The sequence below is a fragment of the Rhagoletis zephyria genome, unplaced genomic scaffold, assembly GCF_001687245.7.
Source record: "Rhagoletis zephyria isolate East Lansing unplaced genomic scaffold, Rhagoletis_zephyria_1.1 Rzeph_scaffold_00504, whole genome shotgun sequence".
Lineage (NCBI taxonomy): Eukaryota > Metazoa > Arthropoda > Insecta > Diptera > Tephritidae > Rhagoletis > Rhagoletis zephyria.
In genome coordinates, this window is record NW_016157588.1 from 115,162 (window position 1) to 127,940 (window position 12,779).

At 34.8% G+C, this 12,779-nt stretch overlaps 1 protein-coding gene across 1 annotated transcript in view; it reads right to left on the reverse strand.

The window, feature by feature from the left end:
• Positions 1–12,779, reverse strand: part of NKCC (sodium potassium chloride cotransporter) — a 30,026-nt gene that overhangs the window by 2,963 nt on the left and 14,284 nt on the right. Inside the window, exons 3-9 of the mRNA XM_017612164.1 lie at positions 5,686–6,070; positions 5,122–5,355; positions 4,519–4,835; positions 2,155–2,541; positions 1,594–1,941; positions 1,284–1,525; positions 782–1,200 (exon numbers count right to left, since the gene is read on the reverse strand). Of these exons, the coding sequence (XP_017467653.1) occupies positions 782–1,200; positions 1,284–1,525; positions 1,594–1,941; positions 2,155–2,541; positions 4,519–4,835; positions 5,122–5,355; positions 5,686–6,070 (2,332 nt within the window). The remainder of the gene's footprint in view (positions 1–781; positions 1,201–1,283; positions 1,526–1,593; positions 1,942–2,154; positions 2,542–4,518; positions 4,836–5,121; positions 5,356–5,685; positions 6,071–12,779) is intronic.

Below are 12,779 nucleotides of genomic sequence, written 5' to 3' on the forward strand. Positions count from 1 at the left end.
TGCAACAAATTTTCACCTAAATTTCAAACTTTTTTCTCAGAAGTGTTTGAATTTTTCTGAATACACAGTTTTATAGCCCAACCAATTTTAGTCTGATAATGTGCAAGTTTCAAGTTGCTAAAAGTTACCGTTGCTTTTTTAGAATTTTTTTCGCCAAAGGTGTTGCGGATTTCTTCCATATACAAATAAATTGAGTTTATTCATTATATGGAGGCCAATACGACAAAAAAAATTCAAAAAAATTAACGGTAATTCATAGACACTTGACATTTGCACATTATCAGACTAAAATTGCAGTGGCTAAAAAACTGTGTACTCGAAAAAATTCTAACACTTCGGAGAAAAAAGTTTGAAACTTAGGTGAAAATTTGTTGCACTTTTTTGAAGTTTTCTACAAATTATTAAACTTTGGTTTATATGGGGTTTATTAGAGAAAGGACTGTATTTTAATTGAAAATTCCTAAAAATAAATAAATAAACATAAGTGGCACACAATATCACTTTGAAATGGCGTGGTATAGATATGACCGATACTGTATGTACATATGTATGATAAGGCTGAGACCATTCGGATATTCGTGTATACGAATAATCCTTGCCATTTTATTGTTAACTTTTAGAATCGAATTTCCGGATATCTACAAACTATTCGGATATGCGGATATTTGGATTTTTTATTCAGATATTCGAACATCCTGATTATACTGATAATTAAAATAAAAAATCCGAATAGAACTCCCAGCCCAAATGTATATGTATTAGGCGGGTTGGCGCCACTTACCGCCGTCATCATAAAGCCAGAAAACGTCAACTGTACCCTTAGGTTGTTTGCGTAGGAATACCGTCACTGCGTCGAGCACATCCTTTGGCACTTCGGAACCACTTTTCGTTAGGTATTTTATACCGTCACCTTGACTTACGGTATATTTACGGGAACTTGTCATATTGGGCATCGATGGCGTATGCGAAACCATAAACGATGAATTGGTGCTATCAATGCCTGCCAGATTCAAATTAGAGTCCACATGCAGCAACTCTGAAGCAGCATTCGCACTTGGCACTAGCGCATTAGTGTAACCTAATTCGTTTGCGTTGTGTACATGTCTACCATTGCTCGGAATTTCCGGATTGAGTTCGGAAAATTCCAAACCATTCGGTAGACGTAGGATGACGACACCCATGCGTTGCGAAAAAGCATTGCTGGAGGGTAAAAATATCGTTTTGGATAAATATATATGGATACGAGTGGCATATGTACATACATATGTATAAGAAATACTTACTACAAAATATTGAAATAGCTCTCCACACATTGTCGCCTGCACTGAGCCCAGTCGGTTTTATAGCCCATCAATACAATGTTGGGCGTCAATTTGCCGAAGCCGGTCGATTTTAAGAGTGCATTGACACCCTCCTCCATGGATAAACCATCAATAACATTGTAGAAAGCCTTAATTTTGCGTGCGTCTAAATACTTCTGACCATCCTTTATGATACTCAAGCGGTTCTTATAACCCATACTCATCTAAGATCGAAGCTAAAAGTTACAAGCGATTCTCGACTGCACTGGAAATTAAATTCCAATGGACTTACCGGTACAACATTTCCTATGAACATAAGCGAATTGTGTCTGGTCAGCATATTGCCGAAATCTATTAGTGGTGGGCGACTGCTTGGATCACCGCTGAGCACCAAAATTTGCGGATGGTAGTTCTTGACATGATCGGAAACATTTTGCAGCCGGTGCACCGCAGTAAGTGTGGCCTTATACTGTTGCTCTTGTGTTGAGGAGCCCCAGTTAGCTTCTGGCTTCCGATACATAACGATCAGATAGAGAGCAAATATTATGACCAATGTGATGAGCGATGATATCCAATCGATCAAAAACATAATGGCTATGCAAAGTATAAAGCCGAATAAACTTAACCATGTGTTGTAATACTGGAATAAGAATAAGGGGGAGTCGAGAAAGCAGCGCGGAGATTTCCATCCATAAGTTAGACAAGAGCNGCTATGCAAAGTATAAAGCCGAATAAACTTAACCATGTGTTGTAATACTGAAATAAGAATAAGGGGGAGTCGAGAAAGCAGCGCGGAGATTTCCATCCATAAGTTAGACAAGAGTTATTCACGTCGAGGAGTGCTTTGACTTACCTTAAATGTTGGACGCCAGCCGAGCGGTTTCACGAACGACGCATGGAACGTACAGAAATTGATTAGGGCATAGGAAGCCAAATAGAAATTGGAAATGAGTGGCGCAATAACGTTCAGTTCACCAATCAGTAAGAATCCAGCCGATATGATGAAGGTCAGCACGTAGCCGCGATAGGGTTCACCATGCTTACCATAGGGTTTGGAGAAGAAAATCAGCCCGGGGTAAATGCGATCAATGCCCAAAGCTTGTACAAGACGTGGTACTGAAAGGATGTTAGTGAGTGCAGTACTTAGTGTGGCAGCGAAACAGCCGGCATAGATGAGAGGACCCCACACAGACATCAATTGCATAACGGAGTAGGAATTGTGGAGGCCGTAGTTGCAGGTCTGTAAATATTCAAAAGAAAAACAAAAAAACTCGTGAAATCGTTTACTTTTCTTTTACGAAGTTTCAAACTAAAAGCCTAAATACGTTGATGGTTAAAATCCCGTTATCACGAGTGCCTAATCCAAGGATTTTCAGATTTTATAGAACTTTTTAGAGTATGCAGTTTTTTTTTAAATTTTAGTATAATAAAGGACTTATCGTTGATTTTTGGCAATTTTTTGTTCACGCATTTTCTTTCAATACAAAGTATGTTAGATTTTTTTTTTTATGGAGAAAACCATCAACATCTTCCACAAAAAAGTCACCAAAAATCAGCGGTAAGTCCTAGCTAAATATTTAAAATTTGCACTTCGTATAATAAAATTGAATGAGCTACAAAGCTGCATACTCGGAATTTTTCTAGAAGATCTAATTAAAAATCTGTCGAACTCTGCTAATTTTTGTACAAAGTTTGAAATTTTTACTTACATGGTTTTTGTTAGATAACAGGCTACACTTTCATAAAAAAGTGATAAACATTAAATAAACCAAAGGGAAATAGCCAATGAATGCTAAAATGTCTTCCGTATTTATATTTTCGTCACTTCAATTGTGCTTAATCAAGCAGATTCTGCAATTCACTCCCGAGAGAATTTCAATCGAATCTGAGATTTGAATCCAAATCGGCTGGGATTGAAATTCACTCGGAAGTGACTTGCAGAACCTGCCTGAACGTCTCATTCGATTAAGGCGGTGATGGGCAACGCCTTGCCCGCGGGCAAATCTCTTTTAAGCTTTCTATACACTTTGTATAGACGCACGCAGAGTAAAAGCTCTCTCTGCCCATCGCTGGTTTAAGGTGATACCAAATATAGACATGACATCGTAGACGCTGGGTTCTTCTTCGTTCAATACGCTACTGGTGTCGACATTCAAAAGAAGAGGTTGAGAAGTGTAGCTTTCATGTATCGGACGTCCAGATTTCCATATTCGTTTCTGCAGTTACCAGCTCCGGTCTTGAGACCATTGGATAGCTGCCTTATTTTCTGTCATTCGTTATGCTGCGTGGGCGGAAGGAGCCAATCACCTCTTTCGCAGCGGTACAAAGAGATAGAGAGATATAATTCCATTGCTCATTTACATACATATATCCAGGAAATTATTTACTTGTTTAAGCATTAATTTATCGACTGGCAATTGTGACTTCAGCTGTAACCAAGTTGTGATTCTAGCCGATGTTAGCGGCATTGTGCTTGTGAAGGGCTGAAGTTTCCCACAGTAGGACTAAAAAAACATTCTTTGCATACGCTGGCATTATAGTCACCAAGCACAATTTAGACAACATGGCGTATGAGTAACATTTTCCATGTTAAAGCCCTGTATGCAGCTCTCAAGAAAACGGTCAAGAAAAAATTGCCATTATTTCGCGTGTGTCCAAGGAATTTTGACATTTTTGATACCTCACAGCCTGTTGCCCCACTCTTTCCTCAAGAAATAATGGAACGGGCATATATTTCTGTTGCAAACCTGGGTTGCCTTGTCCCCTTTTTTCACAAAAAACTTTAGAAAACCGTAGTAGAAAGCGTAGTAAATTTCTTAAGAGCTGCGTACTGCCTTAAGGAAATTTGACTCAAGAAAATTTCTTAGCCATTTCTTGTACGTCATTTTATATGGAGTTTTTGCTTTTCTTGAGAGCTGCTTACAGGGCTTTAAATTTGAATTTTTTTCATTCGCAATGCAAAATTAGCTGATCTAGAAAAGCGGTATACAGATCCGTAATCTAAGACCAAAAATTAAGTTTTGTGTGTCTCGACGTTTTTTCTGTCGTTTTAGCGTCCCTGCAGTGTAATGAAACTACTAAAAATGCAACGAAATATTTGTTCAGACACTTGAACGTCGTAATATCGAGGTTTCACTATAAGCACACGTGATACTACTAAGTATAGCAGAAAAAATACACTTATCACATACATACATACATACTTTTAGGCACTTACCAAGTTCACCTTGCACGGCAACTCCGAACTGATCAATGTACCGTTAATTAAGTCTGCAACATTGCCAGAAGCATCACGCGCAGCTGCCCCGCCCGCGAACAATACGAACACAGCATATGAAAACATGGAAATCATGAGCGCCCAAAATGTTCCTTTGGGTATAGCCGCACCAGGATCCTTTAAGTCACCGCAAATGTTCGCACCAGCTTGTATGCCTGTCACACTGGGAAAATAGATTGCGAATACACTAAAAAAGTCTTGATTAACGCCTTCCGAAAAGCGGTAGTCACCGCCAAAGTTTTCCTTAAAATTGCTCCCTATCAAAAACATATAAACATAGGCAATCCAATTTACTCTCATTTCAGTTCCGTATTAAAAGANGGATCCTTTAAGTCACCGCAAATGTTCGCACCAGCTTGTATGCCTGTCACACTAGGAAAATAGATTGCGAATACACTAAAAAAGTCTTGATTAACGCCTTCCGAAAAGCGGTAGTCGCCGCCAAAGTTTTCCATGAAATTGCTCCCTATCAAAAACATATAAACATAGGCAATCCAATTACTCTAATTTTAGTCCTGTATTAAAAAAAGAAAAAAAACCTACATGAGAAACCGACGAAACCTTTTGCTATAGCTTCCTCATTCCCACGTGGTCCAATCGCTGAGCCAATTAAGAAATTAAAAATAGCCAAAACTATAGTGACGATAAGGAAATTTTGCGCCTTCGACTCCCATTCCATGCCAACGCAGCAAATGAGTATCAACACCACTATGGTGCATACGCCAACAATGCGTACATCATTAATCCCGCCATCGATGATCTTCAAGCCGTGATTTTCTGTAGAATGAAATGAAAAGATGGAACGTCTTTTAACTACTCTTATACTCATATTTTTTTGTTGTCTGACTTACTCAACAAATCGTTTAGCNGAAATTAAAAATAGCCAAAACTATAGTGACGATAAGGAAATTTTGCGCCTTCGACTCCCATTCCATGCCCACGCAGCAAATGAGTATCAACATCACTATGGTGCATACGCCAACAATGCGTACATCATTAATACCGCCATCGATGATCTTCAAGCCGTGATTTTCTGCAGAATGAAATGAAAAGATGGAACGACTTTTAACTACTCTTACACTCATATTTTTTTGTTGTATGACTTACTCAACAAATCGTTTAGCGAGTCGCAGAAGCCGATTGTATTCATGGATGCGGCAACGGCATTGGCAAATGCAAAGACCACACCAACAGAAGCGCCGAACTCTGGGCCCAGCGAGCGTGAAATTATGAAATATACGCCGCCTCCCTTCACCTCACCATTCGTGCTGATCGCAGATAGTGAAAGTGTGGTGATCACGCAAACTACAGCCGAAATACCGATTATAATGAGTGACTGCAATATGCCAGACTCAGCGACTACCCAGCTAAGGCGCAAGAATAACATGACACCCCAAATGTTAAGTAGACACGGTATGACGACGCCATTTATCCAGCCCAGTTTGATTGAGTGGCTGTTGCTTTCGGGTGGCAGATCGGGCATTTGGATGCTCTGTGGGAGAGAAAAAATTAAAAAAAAAAAAAATTTAAGTTAAAAGTACTCAAATGCTTAAGGTAAGTGTACAAAATCATGTTAGTTTTGATAAGAAAGAAGACATGCAATAATAGAAATCAGACTATAAACTGCTAAACTATTTATCTGCAGCTTAGTTGCTCCGGCGATCGGAAACCCAAAAGGGGGTAAATCCTATCCACAGAAGCGATGCAGAACCTTCTGGGTTCTAGATCACAAACACGCGTTTCGATGCACGGGTCAACCTTTAACCGTCGATGTACCAGTTATGACTACCTTCTTAGGCTTAAAATAGTTATCAAAGTTGTATCCCAGATGGCTTTAAGAACAAGTTCTCAAAAAAAGTTAAAAAAAACTATATAGATAAAGACTTTTAAATGTTGACCAAAGCATTTTTAGGCTATACAGCAATAAGGGACGCCGGCCACCAGCACAAATGTGCTACAATTTTAATTTAGTCTACTATAGCTACTCTAAGAGTGAAGTTGCTATTAATTCATATTGGAATCGATTTGTTGACTAATCCAAGAGTTGGGGTGCAATAACGCCATACGCAATAAGGCCATAATGGCTTAATTTCGCTTTCCGATTGAAAATAAAACCACAAATTCGATACGGCCTTATTTCCAACTAGAAATGGAAATAAAACCATTATGGTTTTATTGCGCTTTTTAAATTTTTTGTTTGGAAACCCATAAAACCAATTTTTGCGGAGAAGGGTGGGAGCGGCGCGAGTGCAGTGCAGCGGGACGCGGCGGTTGCGAATGCGGGAGCGAGCAAATGTGAACCCGCCTAGTTATGCAATCGCAAAATTAAAACATACATAAGTATGTATATATATTTATTTTCCAACAAATCCGCAAATATCAAATAAATAATTATAAATTTAATTTTATTAGTAATAATTTGTATCAATTTAAATAATTCAGTATCGTACGTACAAACATACATATGTACATAGAGTATTGTTTATTAAAGTGGAACAATCAAGCTTATTCAATATAGAACAAAGAACCACTAAACTTAACTTCGACACGCACATTACACTGTGGGTAATAGCGTAGCCGAGATATTGGTACGTCTAGAGGTGGTACTTTGAAGCGCGGCAAAAAGGAGTTGTGCGCGCAAAAATATTGCATATGGAATATCCGAAGTTTGAAAACTTAAACCATAAATATTTTAATTATTGTTACCCAAAATAGATTTTAAGAAAGGTTGTTAGTTTTCATGATTTAAAAGTGCCGACAGGAGTTAACATCGTAAATAATGTTCGGAATATATTTTCTACAGATAACTTTTGAAATATTAAAAAAAAAGTTTGTTTCCGTTCGCGGATTCGTAATACCGGGGTTTTAAAATGCCTCTATTTGATATCCCTTATGACGAAATAATTTGATGATTAATACATTTAGTTGAAGCGGTTGTAATTTCAATTATTACTTTATTACTCATTTGTACAATTTTGAATATGACTTTATTTCACTTCTGAATTGGTAATAACGTCATGTGGTTTTATTTCCAAAACAAAAAGAAAATGAGACCACATGGCCTTATTGCTTATATTGTTATTGCACCCCCACCAATCCAAGAACGCTAATTACACTGGTTTACAGCAAAATTGTTCTCCAGACGCCACTATCCAATTCCTATGTAGAATTGCTCGGTGATTCCGAAAATCGAGTTAACTTTTTTTTCTATGGATATGTTTTCGAGATATTTGCAATTTACCGTTACTCAGCTTAAAGCAAAAATTGGTTCCTTTTAATCACGTTTATCTTATGAACCAATTTAAAAATCTTCATATAAAATACGGAAAATGAAAGCCAATGAAATTCTCCATAAACCGTATATACATACATCACCTTCCGATAGGGCGTTTCTGACAAATTAATTAATAATTTTTTTTATTTTTTAATGAAAATATTTTCCCCATATAAAATATATTTGGAAACTTCAAACCAGCTGAGGCACGGTTTAATGTGCACAGAATTAAAAACATAAAGAAACGGGTCCCCTTACTTTCGACATTCTTCAGTTCTGGGGGTGGCTGAAAAAAAAAGTTTTGCACTACCCTACTGTACATTGGTATGTAGAAGGATTGTAGTGGTATTAAAAATACATACGAGTATTTTAAGCTATCGTTACGAGAAATAATAAGCACTGTCAATCACGCAGGGCCATACACATGCCAGCAAGGTGAAACTTTAAACTCTTCGCTTTCAAGTTCAAATCGAAATTTCTCTACTTCACTCTCGGTTCAATGATAACAGCACTGCACACAGCTGTTCCCACACAACTCTAATTTCTAAGATAAATACATATGTACATACATACATATGCTTGTATGTTTGTAGTATTAAGGGTATTCAATCAGAGCATTTAGCAGCTACCAATTTATTGCTAATAGCCTTTAAATCATTCAATAGACTACAAATGAAACGCATAATGTGCTTTTATGTATGAAATTCTTTCTTTGCTTCGCTTTCAATCACTTCCCTCAATTGTTATTAAAAATATTTTTGTTTACCAAATCGTTTATTGACGTACAGCTTGTTTATGTGGAAATACACATACATACATACATACATACATACATACATATGTACATACATAAGCGTATGCATATACATATGTACTACTTGTAAATATACTAAGTGTATTTAAGTTAGTTTATGAGCCCATAGAAATTTTATGAATGATAATTGAACAGATAAATAAGTATTTACATATATTCGGAGTAATTTTGGCAATTTTTATTTAATTTTAATTTTATATGTATACATATTCGACTCGATTGTCAAATAAAAGGATTATTTTTGTTTGCGGTACCATATGAAATATTCTATGTCGGTCAATGAAAGCAATTTTTTTTCTGCTACTTTTTTTATAAACAATTAAATATAACAAGTAAACAAAAACATTTGTAGCTTATTCAATTTTAGTAAAATAAAGTGCAAGTTTGGAGTTGATTTTTGGCAAGTTTATTTTTGTTTTGTTGAAGGTGTCGCAAATTTTTTCTATTTATATATAAATTAACGAACATATTTCGTATAACAGAAAATGACTGAAACAAGTCAACTAAAACAAAAACAAGTTCTGGCTACTTCAAACTTGCACTTCATTATATTAAAACTAGCTTTTGCCAGCGTAAGCGTGAAATTTAGAATAAAGTATATATGTATATTATTATTTTTGGAGCGACAGTTGAGAATCAAATACCAATAAAATAGACCTGGAATGAATAGACATAACTTGGTTGAAAAAACCATTGTGCTTTTGGCTCAGTGTAAGTACATACATCCGTATAACGGTAATTTACAAAAATACTAAGCTAAATTCACTTAAAATCGATGATGGTATCAATCGCTTAGCAGAAAAAGAGATTAGAATCACAAATACATGCATATGTATATATGTATCACGGATAACCGATTTATCGATTTTTGTCTGCATGAAGAATGTTCAAAAAGTAACTAAACAAATTGTCAAACAATTAGCAGAGATATTTGCAAGAAGCTACATCAATATTGGACAAAAAAAAAACTGCTTTGGCTCAGGAAGGCGTTCTTAAAAATATTATTTTATTAATAATTATGTGAACGAAATAACATTTAGCAAATCGTTATCTTCATCTTCATGGAAATTTTCGATTTTTTTTTTCAAATTCCATATAAAATAAGTCCAGAAGCGGTTTATTTAGCAACAGAAATCACTGCTAACAATAAAATGATTACAGCTTTGATTTACAAATCAAATGTTACTCATACGTCACGTACGGCGTTGAGGGCTATGTAAGTATACTTATACGTATACTTATACTTATACTTATACTTATACTTATACTTATACTTATAAGTATGTATATCTGTGTAGTGATACATATGTATCGGACATTTGGTTTATTACATATTAAGGTTCTGCTCCTAGTACATATGTATATTTGTATGTATGTATGTACATATGTGCATTTATAAGACTATAATTTGGCATGTGATTTTTTCGCGTGTAGATGTTTGCGTACAGTAAGTACTATTTTTGCATGTCTGTACATACTATGTATGTATGTAAGTATGTATGCATGTAGTACTTGTATTTGTATGTGCTAACAATGAATTTTTCAACGCAAAAATTTTCAATAACTCATTACCCAGTTAGTCGTAACGGAATTGAGGCAAATTTAAATTAATTAACGCATTGCTAATGAAATTTGATTAACATCATTAGATTAGCCAACATGACCAGATCACTCTCACACTCATTCGTCTAGTCATTTAACAAATATTCTCATGTTACCTATGTATATACATACATATCTACATACATATTAATTTTTATTGTTTGTTTTGTGTGTTGGTTTGTTTTTTTTGTACTACTCGCGCTTTGGTGATAATAATCATAACTACAACTTCACGTACATACACTACTAATTCGCAACGTGGTGCTAATAATCAGCTAAAGGAAATTAGCAGGCTAGCAATGAAATGACAATTGTTGCGCATCTTTACAAGTACAAGCACACACACATGTACATACATACATGTATATGTACATATGTATGTTTAATTTTTAGTCATTTGTTTTTGTTTGTGTTCACCGGGGAATTTAGTACACGCTTTAAATGATCGCAATTAAAAAAAAAAAACAAAAAGTTTTTGTAATTGTGGGAGCCTAAAATGCTTGGAATGTGCATACCCAGTGAGTACGCTATATGTACATATGTGTGTATGTATGTATGTATATTTTTTACTAAGCGCGAGTGTAAGTGTTTTCTTCCGTTTGCAGTCTAAATACTGCACATACATACATACATACATACATATTTAGTAACGGTTGAACATTATTGAATTTGCCGCTAAATTAGTTTGCAAATAAATTATCTTTCACGTTCCTAGCACGAGTACATATACATTTGCATGTGTCTGCAAGTACAATTATCTATCTATATGTATCTACGAGAATGTATACATACATATGTATTTATACATATATGTATTTTATCCATTTATACAATTATGCATGCACTTGAGTGATAAATCTAAACTAATTGATATTGATTGCTCTGCTTTTTTCGTCGGCTTTCTTTCTGAATGATTTCATTTATGAAATACTTTCGCAATAATTCCTTAAGGAATTGAAACGGTATTGCATTTATATTTATGTATTTAGTATGAAAAAGTTGATTTTTTTATTCAAAATTTTAGCATTTAAAAGGGTAATACATATTTAAATACTGCAAACAAATGTGATATTCAATTGATATTAATACATACATATGTACATGCATACATTCATATTTACATACATAATAATAATATTATTTTGGCGCTTGCACTTTTTCTACATGTTTGGCTGAGCTTCTGCCCAAATTTTTGGTGTGCGTCCTGATGTTACAACACAAAATAAAAGGACCTACAATTTTATGCCGGCTTAGTTCAACAGCAAAAACAAGCAGAATAAATTTTTTCAAGCAATACCAAAAAATTGTCATCAAAATTTTCAACTTTTCAATTCCATTTCTTAGAAAAATTTTGTGTATGCAATTTTGTAGCCCTTTAAGTATAATAGGGTGCCAGTTTCAAGTCTCTAAAATGTACCGATGATTTTTGAGAATTTGTTTTTTTGGTCGAGGGTGTCGCGCATTTTCTCTATATACGATAAAAATAGATTTTGTTCATGCGTTATATGGAAGAAAATGTGAAACATCCTTGACAAAAAAAATTATCAAAAAACAACGGGAATTTTTTAGAGACTTAAAACTTGCAAATTTAATGGGCTACAAAACTGCACACTGAAAAATTTTGTAAGAACTGGAATTGAAAAGCTTGAATTTTGATGACAATTTTTTGGTATTTCTTGAATTTTCCCGAGTTCTCTACGAAATTGAAAAAAAAACGATTCTGCTGGATTTTGCCGTTGAACTAACTACATTTTTCTAAAAAATAAGAAAAATTTGGTATGGAAAATATAAAAAAAGAAACGTCAGGATATTCATATTTTCGACACAGACTGTATATGTATTTAGAAAGCTTGCTTTATTACCGAAAACATCCAGCTATTGCAAAAAAAGATGCGGGAATTTATTTATAAACAAATTTAAGTTATTTTGCGCCACTTCGACAAGTAGGTCTTAATCTTCGCTCTTAATCTTAATCTGCTCTTCATGCACATATTTTCAGAACAAAATTTGTGTTTAAATTTCAGATAAATTTTAAAACCTACGTGAGAAAAAGGTTTAGAACGGTTGAGAAAAAGTTTTGTTGTTAAGGGTTTCTATAGATTATCTGTATGTTATAGAATCCGTTTATTCTACATACTTCGTTATCTATGTATATATTTATGTAAATAAAAAATATAATGTATGAGAAAATTTTCCAAAAAAGAAAATATAAAAATATAGTTTTTAAGTACTTTTCCTGAATTTATCATTATTAATGCGAGTACAATAAATTTTGGCGACAACAGATATCCCTTCTGGCTTATCACCTGAGTACTTAGTAATTGTATCGAATTCAAATAGTGATTGTCACATTGGAGTGGTTTTCAATGTCGTGGATTTTTCGTTTCAAATGTTTTTTTTTTTTGTTTTTTTTACAATTTAATTGTTTGTAACGTTTCCAATTCCACTAGTTTGTATTTTTCCTCATCTAAAAGTGTCCACACGTAGCTATCTTTCCGGTTGTATCTGGTT